Raw genomic sequence first — 17,564 nt, forward strand, 5'->3', positions numbered from 1 at the left:
GGTATCTGAAAGTGTTTTTCTAATGGACTGGGACTACCTGGGTGAAACATTAGGAGAAGACTGATGCCTAGATTTATTTATAAGCTTAGATTCTCACTCTTGCTTTGTATAAAAAGGTCTTATGGCTTTCGTGCTAATTGAATGGTAATTTCTCTGGTTGGTTAAAACTATTAAGTGTAATCAGGCAGAAGTACTCGTGCTCTGTTGCTGTTTGCTCTGGCCATGGAAACCCTGGTCCCAGTTAGACAAGAATCAACAGTGTGTTAGGGGTGGAGCTGAAGATGTGCTGCTTTTCCCATTTGAAAGCAGTGATATTGCAAGACGTGGAAACCGGTTAGTTTCTGGCTGTAAGTTTATAAACCAGAAATGATAGATGCCTGAATTTCTGAGGAAAACTTCCATTGGAATTTGTGGGTTTAGCCTTATTATATTTTAATGAGTTAACTGCTACCTGGAGATGATGAAGAAAGGGCACCTATAAAATAACAAGGTATCTTTAAAGGAGTGGTACGAATAGAGACGGGTGATCAGAATCGCATCCATTGAAAAGAACCGATTTCTAGAAGTCTTTCAGAATTCACTTGTATATTCTAGCAGATTTCTTCTGTTGGTCTGGAAAACTGTTTTGGCTCTTATGAGAGGGTGAGCAAATTAGAATTAAGCAAGGATTCCCAAAATGCTACAGCGCTAACTTATAAATGAATGTATGAATTGAGTCATACTGTTGAATAGCTAAGAATATGCATAGTACTCTTGATAAATCACCTTCTTTGCCATCTGCATGAAAAATTGAGGCCTGAAATTTTAAAACTACCCCTTCATTTAGGTTATGTTGAGATGCCTAGATAAATATGAAGTGTTACTCATTGCTCCTTCCTATCAATTACATTCCTTAGAATTACATGGAGGAATTCCTCTTTTTTCCTACCAGGAAGGATCTCACAGCGCCGTGTCATCCTGGAGAGGCTGAAAGAGGCTCCTCCCTTGCCTCTCCTCCCACCCAACAGATGAATCAAATAGTTGGATAGGAGCAGCCAATATAATAACCATTCTAGTGTGTAAGGATGTATTTTGGGATTAAGTGGCTTGCCTGTAGAACGGTCTTCATAATGAAAGTTACTTTCTGTGGAGTGCAGAGATGATATTCTCTTTATTGCTAGTTTATAGATTATGCACTGTACGTGTATAGGAAGAATGACTTCACACTCCCTTTCTCATCAGCCATCCACCTTGCAATAACAGAGGTATGCTAAAATACAGGACATTGTGATGATGGAGGAACTACCTTGTCAGATTGCTCTAGCAAAGCTCTAAAAGAGGGATATGTACTTTTAAAATAAGAATTTAATCTGAGACAGATGCAGTGAAGAGAAGGCGTATTGCTTAATAAGCCTAAGCCTCTCACCATATTTTTATTTTCATTTTTATACAGATAGTTACAGAATATCTATAGTCAGTATTCTGACTTTCATAATCTGGAATTCCAGAGTGTTCATCTTAGGACTGAACGATTTTTAAACAAGCACGTACTCTCTGGTTCTTAACATAGTCTCTTTCATGAAGTCATGTAGTCCAAACTGTATAATCTAAATATGGAGGATTTGAAGACTGAGATTTAGTTCCCATTTCTAAGCCCAAGAGATTGCTTTTTGTCACAAAATTGGCAATCTAAGTAAATCCTAATGAAAAACTCTTTTAACATGATCCTTGGATGGAGTCTAATATTGATGTTTGTTGTGTAACTTTCGAGACATGATCTCACAGCCAATTACAAAACTTCTGACATCTGAAATATTATATGATAACTTATTTTTCTTCCTTTTGAATGAGTAGAAGTAAACTTTTAAAAAGCAAAAGCTTAACCATTTTTCTTTGTCAGAAACTAGATATGGCTATTAATGCGTTGAAGTGCTTAGCACTGTCCTGCAAAATAGTGAACATGCTTTTTGAAACATGTTCATTGGGAAAATAGGTATCATGGTATAATTATTTTCAGTGTCTGTCTTGTGTGGATATAGTCACATGTCTTCTCAGTCACACCTTTGTATCCTTGGGGAAAAAAAAGGGAATTATTTCAGTTGTTAAGAAAAATACCTGACAAAATGCAAGAGCAGAAAAGATGGAAAGTATGTCTTCAGGACTTGGAGGAAATGGGATTACAAACAAAAGGCTGTAAGGTGCTGTTCTGTTGGCACAGCACTTCAAACTGGCAGTCTGCTTTTGGATAGAGAGACAGATTTAGAAAAGCTGGAATGGTGTGCAGGTGAGGATATATCTTTTTCTTTCTTCATCAATCTGGGTGGTTATGGGAGAATTCCGTTCCCCCACCCCAAATACTTCTGGGGTTGTTGCTACGGAGAGGGGTTCAGGCACTAGTATCTCCAAGGGCCTAAGGGTTTGATGTGTGACAAGATATTATTGGTAAAGTTATATCTGATGCCTGGGAATCATCAGTTCAGATGTTTTATCAGACCTGATAAAAACTAGCTTTGCCAAAAGACTTTGTTAAAGTTGATACAGTTTTAATTTCATTCCAGAATAAATTACTGCACTTAATGAAGAATTGTTTGATGTAGGAATTGCTTAGGAAATTTGTGACCAAAGTTATGTAGGAAGTTGCTCTTCTTTAAGACTTGGAACTCTATAAACTGTTGGCTACAAACATATTTTCGTGAAGCTTTTGAGATTTCATTTTGACATCTGATGGTGAAGCTGTCTCTTTTCAGAATGTAAGTCACTTGCACAATTAACATATATCTTTTAACAAAAGAAAAGATGGACTTTCAAGCAGTTTGAGTCTTCCCAAGAAGGTGAAAATGTGTGGAACCAGTTAAGTGTTACTTTTTTTTTTTTTTCTTTAAAATGGATGACCGCAAAGGTTAGTTCAGTACAGCATTTAAGGGAAATCTTTACTCCAAAAAAAGACTCCTCCTTTTGCACATCAGTAGAAGAGGGTGAATCCACCGTTAATTTGTGTCATTTTTCTGTATCATTTTTGTTAATTCACTTTTTTTCTTTTTTTTAACAGGGAAAACCAGACTTAAATACAACTTTACCAATCAGACAAACTGCATCAATTTTCAAACAACCGGTCACCAAAGTTACCAATCATCCTAGTAACAAAGTAAGATCTGATCCACAGCGAGTGACGGAGCAGCCACGGCAGGTAAGAATTAGTCTGCTTCCATTGTTACTGCTCAGAAAGTTGACACAAGCTGGAAGTGTGCTTGGTTTCAGCTGTGCTTCAATTACAGATGAGAATTCCTTTCTTGAAGGTTACTTACAGAAATGTGTGTAATGCATACAATTTAAAAAAAAAATACAGAAATAGCAGTCAGTTCATATGGAGATTAATTTTCTTAATCCAAAATTACATTCATATTTGGTTACCGTATTCCTCTTGAAATGCAGATATATGCTGTACTGTCACAATTGGACATCAAATATAAAAAAAAGTCATGTGCAGCTTCTTAATAGAAGTTTATAAAATACATGGTTATCATCAAGAAGTAATATCTCTCTTTTATGTGGAAGAACTTTGTGGAAAATCAATAAAAAATTGTATTTTAGATCCCTTTTTTTCACGATAATACTACTATAGATACAAACCACAGTAACATAAACTCATCTTACCCAAGTTCTCCTTTAGCTGCTTTTCTTTATATCAATGACAGATCGCCTGGTCACACAATGCTTTTTTGGTTTTGTTTTTTATGGGGAGGAAGGAGCTGAGAAGAAATGGAAATCTAGTTAATGAACGAATGATCGGCTAGATAATGTAGTGTGTATTGGGTTGAGGTATTGCTTTTAAGTCTGACTTGTATTTTTTGAGTCATAGCATTACTATCATCAAATTGAAACACCTTATTCTATCTTAGGAGCGCAGGGATGAGAAGAAAATGCAGAGGCATGTTCAAATTTTTGTCCACTCATATGTCGCTGACTTTTAACAACATTTCCTTTGAAACTCAAGCTGTCTCTAATATTGCACTTTCAAACATCTTGAATGCTGTTCTTGTAAGAAATAACATAAGGAATTTAGACTCTGCATCCTCTAAATTCAGGTGAGAAAGAAAAAGAAGAAATATCGAGCCGTATTGGATCATCTTGTTGAGATGTCTTTTAGCAAGATTTGAAGGCCTCAGCTAACCTCACTGTTGGTCCCGTGAAGTTCAACAGGGGCCATGTAAGTGTATCGCATTCAGATCTAAAAGATGCATAATTGCATGTGTCTGTTGATTCTCTTCACATTCTTTGGGTTTTCCTTTTGAACTACTACACTTTGTGTGTCAGGAATTTCCTTTTGGTCATGTCTGCTGAACCAGTAATAATCACCAAAACATATGTGGCAAGAGAAATGGATGCCTGGCAATTCATATCTTGATGGATTCCAAACCCTTTCATGCTTGCCTATTTCCGCCCTGTTTTCTTTCTTCCCGAATCTTTTCTTCAAATACATAGTGACTGAAATCTTCGGGAATGCATCCCTTGTCTTTTGAGAATGACTATCCCGTAAAGATTTGCAGAATAGGCTGTTTTCGAACCTACCCAAGTTAAATCTTTCTCTCCTTAGGATAGGTTCTCAAGTCTAACGGATTAAGCTAGAGCAAGATCTTCAAGAAGTCATCGTCTGCTGATTACTATGTCAGCATTCTTTTTCAATCAAATTCCTTTCTCCTTGCTTGCAACAGTGCATCTTTGGAAGAGGACGCTTTAAACACTATTCTTACTCTACTGACATACTTCATTTGGAAGAAATGGTAGCTCTGTTTGCATTGAATGTGCCATAGTTCACCTTAGATATCTAATAGCAAAGCAAATCTTGGTGTGTCTCACTCTCGCTTTTCTCCAAGCTAGAATGCTGCCTTGAGCTGTCTTCTGGTTTGTCGTGGTTCTGAGCAGTGATGATTGACATAGGTGGGAGACTTGCAGAAGGGAGAGAATAGGTTGTTACAGTTGTTTTTATATAAAATTTGAGTGAGTTTTCAGTGAAATTTTCATTAAAAGATCTGGAACAAAGCAATTCAATGTAGGTAGTATGCTGTCAGTTACTGCAGAATCTTAAGCAAATTGACAGCTTTCATAAACAATTTTTAGTGATCTGGTTTCTTTACACACAGATTTCCATCATAAAATTATCGGTATTTCTTTGGTATTAGTAACCAAAAGGATGGAGGAACTCCAGTCATTGATCATGTGTGCACCCTTCCTACATGCATACGTAGCGGCACACACATGCACATCTTGTTTGAACATAGCATGCAGTTCATTCCGATGTTTTACTCGCTAGCTGGAGCGTAAATATTAACAGATATGATCTTTGCTTCATTTTCAAACAGCAACAATTCTTTTCTTGATGTGATCTGTTGAGATAAAGTAGAGAAGCCAGGGTGAGGACTGAAGTTGCTGGAAAACTTTATTCTTAATAAAGCCTGCACCACGTGGAGCACCTGTCACTTGAGATACAATTGTTGGACAAATGCCGACTTGCAAATGTATTTGAATTCTCCTCCCCTCCAGATAAAGCCTTTATTTTCCTTACTTAAATAATCCCTACATGTGTCACTGTCTTCTCCTTCTCTCATACTCAGGTGTGCAAACTTCCCTGTACATAGACTGTAAATATATCAGTGTTGGATATTCAAGGGAATGCTGAAACACTGACTATATTGCCTATTTGTATATAAAGCTTATTCAGTTACCACTTCCAGTGTCACTCCTCGCTGTTTCTTCAATCCTTGGCCCAAATCCCTTAAGGGATTCTTGCTTCTGGAGTTCTAGATATCCATCTCTGAAAGCTTTATCTGCATATGTCTATTGTATCTCCCTTTTCAAAAGATAGTCTAACCAGAATTCCCTGAACATTCTCTTTGGCCTGCCTCCTTATGTAGAGATCAAAATAAATGAGTACTGTCGTTCCTTTGGCAGTCAGTAGTTGGTTTTTTTCATGACCTGAGAGTGAGAAGACATGCTTATTGGTGTTGGCAAGGAAGATATTTGGCAGCAGCTCTTCTTTAAGCAGTAAACCCCGTGGTAGTTCTTGGAAAGATAAACTAATAACAGCTTGCCTATGATCTTTGTATAGGTAAATCTGTCATTAGAGCAACAGATCTTTGTGGCAACTGCTGGTTCCATATATTCAGCATGCTAGTTCGTTGCACACAAGAAGTGTCATGAGGTTGACTAAGCCTTTTGCAAGTAAAAGCTCTGCAAGACAGCATCTTAAAGCTTTCATAGCCATTCTTAAAGGCTTTATAGATTACTGATTATCACAGTGGAGAACTTTACCCAAGAAAAAATGGAAATGTTCTGGAGAATCCTGGAAGTAGGTAGTGTCAGAACTTGAGCTGTGTGTGTATGTATGCATGCTCTGCAGGGTCTTCTGGTACTCCCTAGACTCCTCTCCTCTTAACTATCAGTCTTCTTCCTCTATCTGGCTTTTGTTCAAATACCAATACCAGTCAATCCACGGAGATTTCTCGAATTCTTCATATCAAATCAAATGATAGGAGTATCTCTGAGTTCCTAAATAGCAAATCTAATAGCCTCAACTGCAGTTTTCTTCAAAGTGCTTTAACGTCTTTTTTGAAGTACCAACCTGCTCAAAATATTTTGACTCTCCATAAGCTTACTGAAGATAGGTTTTCTTACTGTTTCTGTGGCTTTGGGTTTTTTCCCTCACAGAATCCCCTGATAAACCAGTGTAAGAAAAGGAATCCTGAAAGATTGCTAGTGGGCGTGCAAGGAAGGAAAAAAGAAACAACAAACCCCCTTGTTTTAGCCTCCTCTCCACTGTTAGACTTAGGAAGTGTCAATAAAATATGATACATTCTTGATGAATTTAAGGGTAATGGTTTGGATTTTAAAAAGTCAGATTAGCATAGCTGAAGTTGAAACTGGAATTAATGATGAATCAAAAAATCATGCAACTCTGTCATCTTCCTCTTAGGTGGTGTTGAGTACTGTCTTGAAATCACATTGTTCTCTCCCTCCTTCCTATTTAGCAAAAAGGCCACTAGATGTAGCAGTACTTCACGGCACATTAGTGCTCCACTTGTGCATCTGGATTTGAGTATTCCTCAATGAGAAGAGTGAATGTGAAGCAGAGGAAGTCCTGTAACTATCTGAAATGATTATAGGAAGTAAATTCTTTTATGTAATCACTTAAACTTGAGTTACTTGCCTAACAAGTGTTCTGTACCTAACTGGATCAAATGGAATGGTGCTGCAAATCAAACTTCTTTCTTACGGATCACTGCCCTTTGTACCTACGCTCACTTGGTGCCTCCAAAAGGTCCAGGTCTGTGTCCTATGTAGAGCACTTAGCCTCTTCTTCGTGTGTTAGAGCTTCTTGGTTCACACTGTTCCACGCTTATTGACCTTTTTCAGGCTAAATATGAAACTCACTCATTTATCCCAGCGCCCCAAATGTATGATACCTGAGGTATTGCTTTGAGAGAGCTTTGACTCCTGAGGACCCACTGATCATGAGTTAATTCTGTCGTATACTTTTGATCGTGGTGGTAGGGGTATTTGAAACCATACTGATAAAAGTGATGTTTATGTAAGTGGTAATCATAATGCTGAATTTGCAAAGCATTGACCTCGGCATCTTCCTGATACATTTGGCTAAAAACATTCCACAAACATACCTCAAGTGTTTAAAAGAAGGCCATCCTTCTCTTCAAAGCTCATTTGGAGAAAATCAGGTAGTCAGTATTATGTGATCTGATTCCTCTAGTTCTGTGGCAGACAACCACCTTTAAAAACCACCTTAGGATAAATCTGAGGGTATTCACTTTTTGAAAACACCTTAGGATAAACCTGATATATTTACTTATAAAGTCATCTATCTGTAGGCCAGAAGTACTCTTTAAAATTGATTTGAAAGTCTCTTTTATACTTACTGTCATATATATTTGCAGTGGATTGTATTGTAATGGATTATTGAATAGGATTATATATGACAAATTAAATCTGACCATAGTGATTTGTTGGCATAAGATATATGCAGTCTAAAAAGCCTAATTTACGAGAAAAATTGCAGGATGTCATTTTATGTATGTCGTCTTGTGAACAGTTCTTAAAAAGAAAGATGTATTTAGCTCTTAGCACTTCGTATTTTGTCAAATAGATGTGATTTTATTTCCTGTGGATCAACTTAAAGGATTGGAATCTAAAATGAGATATGGTTGGAAAACTTAAGTAAGCTTCTTGGTTAATATCTATTAGAATTATCAAGAAGAGGGATGGAAGGAACCCAATGAGATTGTTAAGTTTCATGTCCCTCTCCCAGACAACTAAAGGAACGCTGAAATTTTGATAGGTGATTATGGATGCAGGAGAGCTGAGCAACTCAGCAACTGGATATAAAAAGAGGAAAGAAGTTTTCCAGTTTTCTGGAGAAATTCTCATTCCATGGAGATTTTGAAAAGACCTCTCTTTAATCGTATTTCCTCATTTAACTGCCTGCAGTTTAAATGTCAATCACTTGAACAGTTTCCCAAATGGTAGCTGGCATTCTGGTCTCACTTAGCCTTTAAAACACATTTTAAAACATAACAAAATTGCAGGCTGTCTGTGTCTGCAGTACAGTATAGATATGTTGACTGTATTTTCTGCAGACATGACTAACTTTAAATTAGCTCGCATACCAGGTTATAATGTATCTGCAAGCAGCGTGGAAATAAATGTGGTTCCCAAGAGCTGGGAAGATGCCAAGGCAGCTACCTGGAGTTGTGACTGTGCCGTTAAACTTGCTGTGTCCATCATTTTTCTGAATTAGATGGTAGCTTTTTCTGACTACTGCTGCAAGTTAAGAGCATATATCTGTAGCTGTCTAAATGGAAGAAACCACCTCAGTAAACAAATCTCTGAACTCACCGACACCAGAATCATTCTCCTTTCTTCTGTGTGTCCAGTCAAGTCCATCATTCTGTTGACATCTACAATATTTTCAATACTCTGTAAATAGTAAATGGCAGATGACATTTGAGGTTCTCGATTGATTGATTGATTGATGTATAAATCGGTCACCCTCCAAGAAAGTTTAAATGTAAAGAACATACGTGCTTTTCTTTTAAAAATAATAGAATTGGAATGGATTCCTTTCCAGCAAAAATTTCCTGTAGGCTTCCATTGCTTGAGCAACCGCAAATAGACTTTTATTTATCTAAGGAAAAGGAGCAGCTCATAATATGTTTGTATTTGGTGGTTCTTGCAATAGAGAGGCTTAATCTATTATTTCTTTGTTGTCTAAATGAGAAATAGTAGTTGCTTAGGAGATTGTGTTTTTACAGAGATTATGGGTTAGATTATAGTTTACCATTAGTCACAAATAGCTTTTCTTGGACAAGAAACAATTATGGAGGAAGCAATATTTTATAATTCTCCAAACAAAGAACTTCAGAAGCACAGCTGTAGTACAGCTCTGCCATTATGGAGTTTCAGAACAACAAGGAAGTGAAAATTCTGCTCTACCCTGGGGACCTTGGCATTGCATTCCTATGCTGCCTCCTCTGTCACAGGAAAAAAACAGAGTTGCCCTTAGGACAGTAAGTTTGAGTGATAAGGGATACATGTCTTGCTTGGCAGGAGATTATTGCGTAAGAGGTCACTTTTGGCATAATGCATATTGATTAATTTCCTAGGAAATGGAGCACTTGGCTGCTGGGTCTTTCTGAATCTATGTCGTGGTTTAGCCCCAGCCAGCAACTAAGCACCACGCAGCCGCTCGCTCACTCCCCCCCCGGGTGGGATGGGGGAGAGAATCGGAAGAGTAAAAGTGAGAACACTCGTGGGTTGAGATAAAGACAGTTCAATAGGGAAAGCAAAAGCCGCGCACGCAAGCAAAGCAAGGAATTCCTTCACTCCTTCCCATGGGCAGGCAGGGGTTCAGCCATCTCCAGGACAGCAGGGCTCCATCACACGTAATGGTGACTTGGGAAGACAAACGCCATCACTCCGAATGTCCCCCCCAGTCCTTCTTCTTCCCCAGCTTTATGTACTGAGCACGACGCCATATGGTCTGGAATAGCCCTTTGGGCAGTTTGGATCTACTGTCCTGGCTGTGTCCCCTCCCAGCTTATTCTGCACCTGGCAGAGCAGGGGAAGCTGAAAAGTCCTTGACCAGTGCAGCAACAACTAAAACATCTCTGTGTTATCAACACTGTTTTCAGCACAAATCCAAAACATAGCCCCACACCAGCCACTCTAAAGAAAATTAACTCTATCTCAGCTGAAACCAGGACAATCTAGAACACTCAAACATTGGTAAATGAAGGACCTGGGTTTTAAGCTCTTTGCAGTGTGTGTTCCCTAACCACTACTTCAAGCAGAACTGAAGTAGAGCTGTTTTTCATCCTCCACCAGGATGAATACCCATAACTGATTGATGAATCCTCAGAATGGTTATTCATTTTGCATTAGTAATGAAACATCACATCATAACAATGATGAATCTTGAAATCTGGTTCTTCTCTCATTCCTTCCTATCCTGGTCCCATCAAGATTCTCATTACTGAATAACAGCATCTCATGTTTGTTAATGCTTCTTTCCTGGAGGCATGAATCTTGCTTTTCTGGCTGTACTGCTGCATCCTCAGCAGGAGGAAGGAAGATTGGACCATATCAGCCTGCCCTGTTGTGCTGGTTTTGGCTGGGCTAGAGTTAATTTTCTTCATAGTAGCTAGTACGGGGCTGGGGTTTGGATTTGTGCTGAAAACAGTGTTGATAGCACAAGGATGTTTTTGTTCCTGCTGAGCAGTGCTTAGACACAGTCAAGGCCTTTTCTCACACCACCCACCAGCGAGTGGGCTGGGGGTGCACGAGGAGCTGGGAGGGGACACACCCGGGACAGCTGACCCCAACTGACCAAAGGACTATTCCATACCACATGGCATCATGCTCAGTATATAAAGCTAGGGAAGAAGAAGGAAGGGGGGACGTTCAGAGTGATGGCGTTTGTCTTCCCAAGTCACTGTTACACGTGATGGAGCCTGGAGATGTCCTGGAGATGGCTGAACACCTGCCTGCCCATGGGAAGGAGTGAAGGAATTCCTTGGTTTGCTTTGCTTGCGTGCGCGGCTTTTGCTTTCCCTATTAAACTGTCTTTATCTCAACCCACGAGTTTTCTCACTTTTACCCTTCTAATTCTCTCCCCCATCCCAGCGGGGGGGAGTGAGCGAGCGGCTGGGTGGGCTTAGTTGCTGCCTGGGGTTAAACCACGATGCCTGTGCTTCAGGGATTACAGTACTCTCCAGGGTACTCAAGCTGAGAAAAGCTCAGAGTCTGGATAGCTCACTCCATTTTACAAGGAGACCTCTAACTGTGAGATGATGTAAGGTTATTATGCAAAAGGTGGCCTCTGTGGCTGGCAGTCATTAATTGAATTTGCGTGGCTGTATCTGCAGGCGCTTGAACTGTGTGAGGGGCTTTTGCTTGTTTTATGAAGTCCAGATGGCTTTGGGCAGGAGACGAATGCAAGGGGACAGTCTGCCTAGGCCGTGGTCTATGGATGCTGATGCCTAACTTAAACTAGATGGGATTTTAATGAATTGCTCCTAATTTAGGTGCCTATTTCTCTGCTTAGTGAGGCCCAAAGCCTTTTAACCTGAGCTTTATTTTCTCTTTTTCTATTCCCTGTCTCACTAATGATGAGACAGTTGCAAGTTAAATAATGTAAGCTATTTTTAGGGCTGTAACCTCAGAGGCAGACACTCTCCCTTCGAGACTTGCATGATCTTTTTCAGTTACTTGAATGCATACTTCCCTTGCTGTGGAATGGTTGCATCTTCATCATGGAAGTAGAGTAACAGCAAAGCTTTTTCTGCGTTTGTATTAGCAGCTTCCTTCCCTCTCTCTCTGTCCCTTAATAGCTATTTCTGGTGCAGCTGATAGGGAAATACTTGTCCAGGTCTGGTCCAGCTCAGAATCTTCAGTAAGATCCAGGAAAAGATACAGGGGTTCAGAGGGGACTCATAAGAACCCATAAAAGGTCAGGGAACAAAATTCATAATAAAACTCTAGGAATGTGATTCATTTTTGAGCAAAAAAATTAGTAAGAGTGACCTGTGCAGTCTCAGTGGAGATGTGGGGAGATGAAAATTTGGAGCACAATCATTGTCATTTGCAAATAATTATATATAATGGTGCTGAAAGCTGGTGCTGGATGCTTTGTGCTGGGAATATGCTTTGCTTCAGTCTTGTTTTAACAGGTGTGTCTAAGTGCCAAGTGCTTTTTTCTACCTGGCATTGACCTCAAAGTCATCTGAGGTGTTGGTAGTTTGTATAGACTTTTCCCTGCATTCGCAATCCGTGCTTAAAGAGCTGAGTGAGTACTGGTGTTGGAAGCTCCACAGAATCAATATTGCACTACACTTTCCAAATCTTCTAATTCCTCATTCCCTCTGTGATGTGTACTGAGTTGATTTGAGTCGGGAACTGAAGAATCATCACCAAATACCTATTTGATTGTATTAGGTGATGTATTTGCTGCTGTAGACCGATTAATTTTATCCTGAATAAATAGAGGCTGTTCTTATGTTTACCTGTAGCATATAAAAGCCTAGCTTGGATTTGGAGTTGGTGGGCCTTTTGTGTATTTCTAAAACTTGATGAAATGGAGAGGGAAAGGGGAACGAAGGCTGACTTCTTTTAACAGTGGAAAACATGTTAAATAAGCTAAATAAGCACGCTAAATAAGCTTTGTAGAAACTTTATCAAGGTGGGAAGCTAACCCAGTGATGAAATACTGAATTGATAGGATTTCACTTGGACTTCATTTATCTGAATCCTAATATTCCTTTTAGAGTTTGGCTAGTGAGTTGCTGGTTTTGCCTTTGTAACGAAGGATTTCTTTAGCGTTCTAGACAGCTATAAGGCACTGCCACTTCATCCACGGAGCTGTGAGGACTGCTACGAGCCATCTAGAGTGCTTTCTTGGGGTGGGGGCTTAGCAATAGTGGTAAACAGCAGCAGTGAATGACTGGAGGTACTAAATATTTAACATTTAACAAAATAAAGAGGTGCCTTGATACTCAAATTAAGAATGTAACTCAAATCGGGGTTGGCATGTTGAAAATTAATACTAGTTAAGAGCGAGGAGTCAGTTTACAGGAAGCATCTGAAGTTTAAGTGGCTCTAGTAAGATGAGGCACAAGTGGCAACAGGTATTTTCAAAAAGCTGTCAAATCATGGAGGTGTCAACAACGTGTGAAATGTAGCCAGAGTTTGCAAAATAGTTGAAGAGCTCACTTAGGTGATCCTTTTCTAAGCCACTTGGATCTAAACTCGCTTACAAATGTGTCCTATTGTCCAGAGAAGAGTGCTTAAATAAGTAGATCTCTCTAAAATGACATAGTAAACTCTCAGGCAACACAAATATCATTCAACCTACTGCTTTATAAAGCTGTACAGACATGTTGTGGAGAGTACTGTGTTTTTCTTAGCATAACTGCATGTTTTATTTTCAGTCAGTAGTATACTCTTAATGCTAAGGTAGATGTTCTTTGTTGCTTTTTTCTTTGCCTTTACTACCTCTGTAACTGAAGAAAATGTTGTTTTTTTCTGAATAAGAATCACTGATGTACAGTGCTTCAGTTATGATGTCGTGTGACTAGCAATAGAGGTTCCACAGAAGATGAAAGAGGATGCTCTAGTTGTTTCACTTCCAGTTTTAAAGCAGAATGGGACATTCGAAAGCCCTATCTTAAACGGAGGCTTTTGGGTACCCAGCTGTAGCAAAGAATTTCCCAGGAATGAGAATAACTGCTTGTCTAGTTTTTTTGTCTCAGATTTTGCAGGCATGAAAAGAAATACCTTTTTTTTGTCCTCCTCCCTCATATTCAGCAGAAAAATCAAACTATTTCTGAATGCCCTTTCCACAGGAAATTGCATAGCTACATTCTTGCTTACCTCCTTAAGATTACTTGTTAAATGTAGCTTCCCGTGGAATGGAAATTAACTTTTTAACATCGCTATCTTGCTAAATTGAAAAGGCCCATTTTAAAGAATAGGCTTGGCTAATCTCCAGCCCAGAACTTCAGGATGAATCTTCAGACCAGTAAGATAGGAGTGAGTAGGGACATCTGTATCATTAAACAAAAATCTCTCAGGTCAAGAAATTGGTTTCTGTGAGAAATGGAAACATATTCCCAGCTAATAAACAAAGCAATAAAAAGTAAAACGAATGTGAATTGAGTTCATATATCTTCCTAAAAGTGGAAAGATTTGATTCTATTTCCAGATAAGTCAAGAGATCCATACAGCGTCGGAAAGGGCCGGGTCATCAAGCCAGCATAGCTCTGAAGTGGCATAGCTGCTGATTAGCATTAGTCTTGGCGCAGCTGTACTGCGCCAACGTGCAGCGCTGTCGTGTCTCAACACACACTGCATAATTCCATACAAGCATGTTCCCGATGACTAAAACTCCATCAGCACGTAGGATATTATCTTTTTGGTAGCTTCCGTGACTGGTAGGTTGATTGTTTTGTAAGCTGCTAGGCACTGTCTGTCTTTTATCATTCTGATGCTGTTTTGATCATGAATGCTGTTTATTTCCATGAGGTGATTTAGGGTTTTTTTTCATTATTATTATTTCTAATGAGCAATCTTGTTTTCTCTTTTTCAGCTTTTCTGGGAGAAGAGGCTACAAGGCCTCAGCGCATCGGATGTCAGCGAACAAATCATAAAATCCATGGAGCTACCTAAAGGTCTTCAAGGTATTGTGTTCACTTACTGCAGTTGCTTCAGATCCCCAAAGTTGTTTGCGCTTAAAAAGGACAGAGTTTTTGATGCTCTTCACAAGTTTTCAGTTTACAGTCAGATTAAGTAAACTTCAAATTGTAAATGTTCTTCCTGACTAAATACCTCAGTCTCCAAAATGATGTTTATTTTTAGTTCATTTATGTAGTTAATATAAACCACACTTCGGAACCGCACTTTTATTGGTGAAAGTTGATCTAAAATATGTTCAACTCACAGTTCAGAATTAATACCTTTGTTCCACTGCTTGCGAGATTTTCTCAGGAATTGGAGTGTTGTAAAAATCTCAGGTGTTTATTTTCCAAAATTAATGTAATACCTTGTAACATTAAAGCAAAGACTGTGCTGGTGTGGGTTAATACCATGAAGCTGCAAAGAAACTATTTCAACATGCGACTGATAAATTTATGATGTGATCATCTTTATTAAAAAATTAATGATCTTGTAATCGCTAGTGTAAGCAAAAAACCTAGCCAATTTTAGAAACGAGATGCCTTTTGAAAGGCTAACTTATGCTTAAACGAGAACTGTGCTATGACAAAGCCATTTTGAAGAACTTGCGCATTTAGCTGTTTAGATGATAACAACCATGCACCCAGTGGCAATTATATCATGAGGGTACGTAACCTTACAAACTGAGAAGAGCTCTGCCACTGGAAGTTACATATGCAAAGGGAATGGTAACTATTCAGTTATCTTTGTTTTAGGAGTTGGCCCAGGTAACAATGACGATACCCTGTTATCAGCTGTTGCTAGTGCTTTGCACACCAGTTCTGCACCTATCACGGGGCAGCTCTCTGCAGCTGTTGAGAAGAACCCAGCTGTCTGGCTTAATACATCTCAACCCCTCTGCAAAGCTTTCATAGTCACAGATGATGACATTAGGTAAGTTTCATAAAGTAAAATGAAAAGCAAGTTCAATTAAAGTGGAGTCCTTCCTGGCTCAGTGCAGTCCTGGAGATAAGGGAAGAGAAGAGCGAACATTTCTTTGTACCTGTTGATTAGTTCGGTAACTTGAAAAAATGAAAATCTGGGTTTTTTCTTTGTGGTCAAAATAGTAATATAAAATATTCACTAAGGTATGAGTCATAATCTACATTTTCTTTCCCAAGAGAGTGCCCTAAACATTAAGCTATAGTCATGATCAATATTGGCTTTCTTCTTTCCCATTTCTGGTTTGGTCAAGTTAATTTGTTGACCTCAGTTAAAAAGTAAGTAATTTCAACAAAGGAGAATAAGAGTATTCCCCTATAGCATATAGCTTTGCGGTTAATACACTCTGTTAAAGCAGGAGATTGGGATATGATATGAAGAGCACAGATAGATCTAGTCACATATGGGCAAATATTTTGGTTTTTTAATAGCTGCACTGTTAATTTTATTTTCAAAGAAAGACTCATCCTTTTTTGGGTACTAAAAGCAGGGGCTTTGGCACTGAATTTCAAGGTTAGGACTGAGTGAAGAGAGAGATTTCTTGTTGCATTGACTAATTGCCAGAGTGTGGCAAGACATGGGACACAATCCTGTCATCCAATTTTTTTTTAGTATTGCTTAGCATGAATCAACACATGGGACGAACACTGCCTTTAGTATCACATTTTTAGTTAAATTCTAGGTTGCATAGGGAATCTGAAGATCTAACATGGATCTTGCTGCTTAGTGGAATTCACTCGGCACCAAAGTCCACTACTATCACATTGTTTTCTGAGCCCTAGATGGCTAGGTGAAGCTTCTGCAGAGCTAATGTTAAGGTATAAAATTATCTGATTCCCAGTCCTTTGCTTAGGGATTTACTTTGCTTTATTGTCTTAAACATCGACTTGAAATGCTTTCAGAAGGTAAACTCTTCTTGCTACGTTACAGAAGGTTACAGGGCAGGATGAGAAACTTTCTTAGTGTGTTTGACAACATTTATTATTTATTGGAAACAAAATTCCTTTTTTGTCTTATCAGTCATTCAGTTGTTTTTACAAAGCAGATTCTGAATTTGATGTCAGACAGTACTGGCAGCTCAGGAAGGACACAGATTCTGAACTGGAGCATGAATACGCTGCCAGTTCGGTGTCTCTTCTGGTTCATGACTTCGTAGGCAGCTCACTACAAAAGGATTAAATATTCGTAGAAGTTACCTTTTCATACTGTTTGTGTGAAGCTGGCTTTCATTTTAAGACCATTCAGAAAACACATTACATGAAGAAGCAGTATCAGAATAAGGCACCTGTAATCAGTAAGGAAAGCAGTGCAATTGCTTTCTGAACTTACATAATGGTAAGGAAAAGTTTGCCATTAGGGATATCTGGTCAGGTATATTCTTTCGTACTATAAATTCTTTTGGGAGATCATAGCAGTTGTTTAGATCTAATAAAATAGCTGTCAGCTTGACCCATGTTTAACTTGAAGTATTCCTGGTCATGTAATGATGGTAAATCTCTTTCATAATCACAGTAAAATGCAAAATTTCCTCTTTCGGTTCAGCACATTCCCTGGGAAAACATTAAATAACCTCCTATAAATGCATGGTTAAGAAACAACCGTGCTTCCTTATTACTAGGGACAAGCACCTATTTTTTTTCTCTGCTGTGAGATACACTTTCTGAATAGTTCTGGGCTTCTTAATGCTATTCCTATGAAAGGTAGGTATGTAAAATGAGTGTGGTGTGGTTCCCAGTGGTCTCTACATCCAAATCTTAGCCTCCTGAGGCAGGCTTTTAGAATTCCCTATTAACTGTCTTCTCGCATACTGAGTCTGTGAGATCATTTATCTTGAGACTGCTGCTTTGCAGCTTCTGTTTGTAGCTTCT

The 17,564-nt window shown here is 38.9% G+C and overlaps 1 protein-coding gene across 1 annotated transcript in view; it reads left to right on the top strand.

The window, feature by feature from the left end:
• The window catches only part of MBD2 (methyl-CpG binding domain protein 2), a 44,267-nt gene that overhangs the window by 16,885 nt on the left and 9,818 nt on the right, over nt 1-17,564 (top strand). Inside the window, exons 3-5 of the mRNA XM_072861036.1 lie at nt 3,029-3,166; nt 14,630-14,720; nt 15,471-15,648. Coding sequence (XP_072717137.1) covers nt 3,029-3,166; nt 14,630-14,720; nt 15,471-15,648 — 407 coding nt within the window. The remainder of the gene's footprint in view (nt 1-3,028; nt 3,167-14,629; nt 14,721-15,470; nt 15,649-17,564) is intronic.

This window comes from Ciconia boyciana, chromosome 4 (assembly GCF_034638445.1).
Source record: "Ciconia boyciana chromosome 4, ASM3463844v1, whole genome shotgun sequence".
In the NCBI taxonomy this organism is placed as follows: Eukaryota; Metazoa; Chordata; class Aves; order Ciconiiformes; family Ciconiidae; genus Ciconia; species Ciconia boyciana.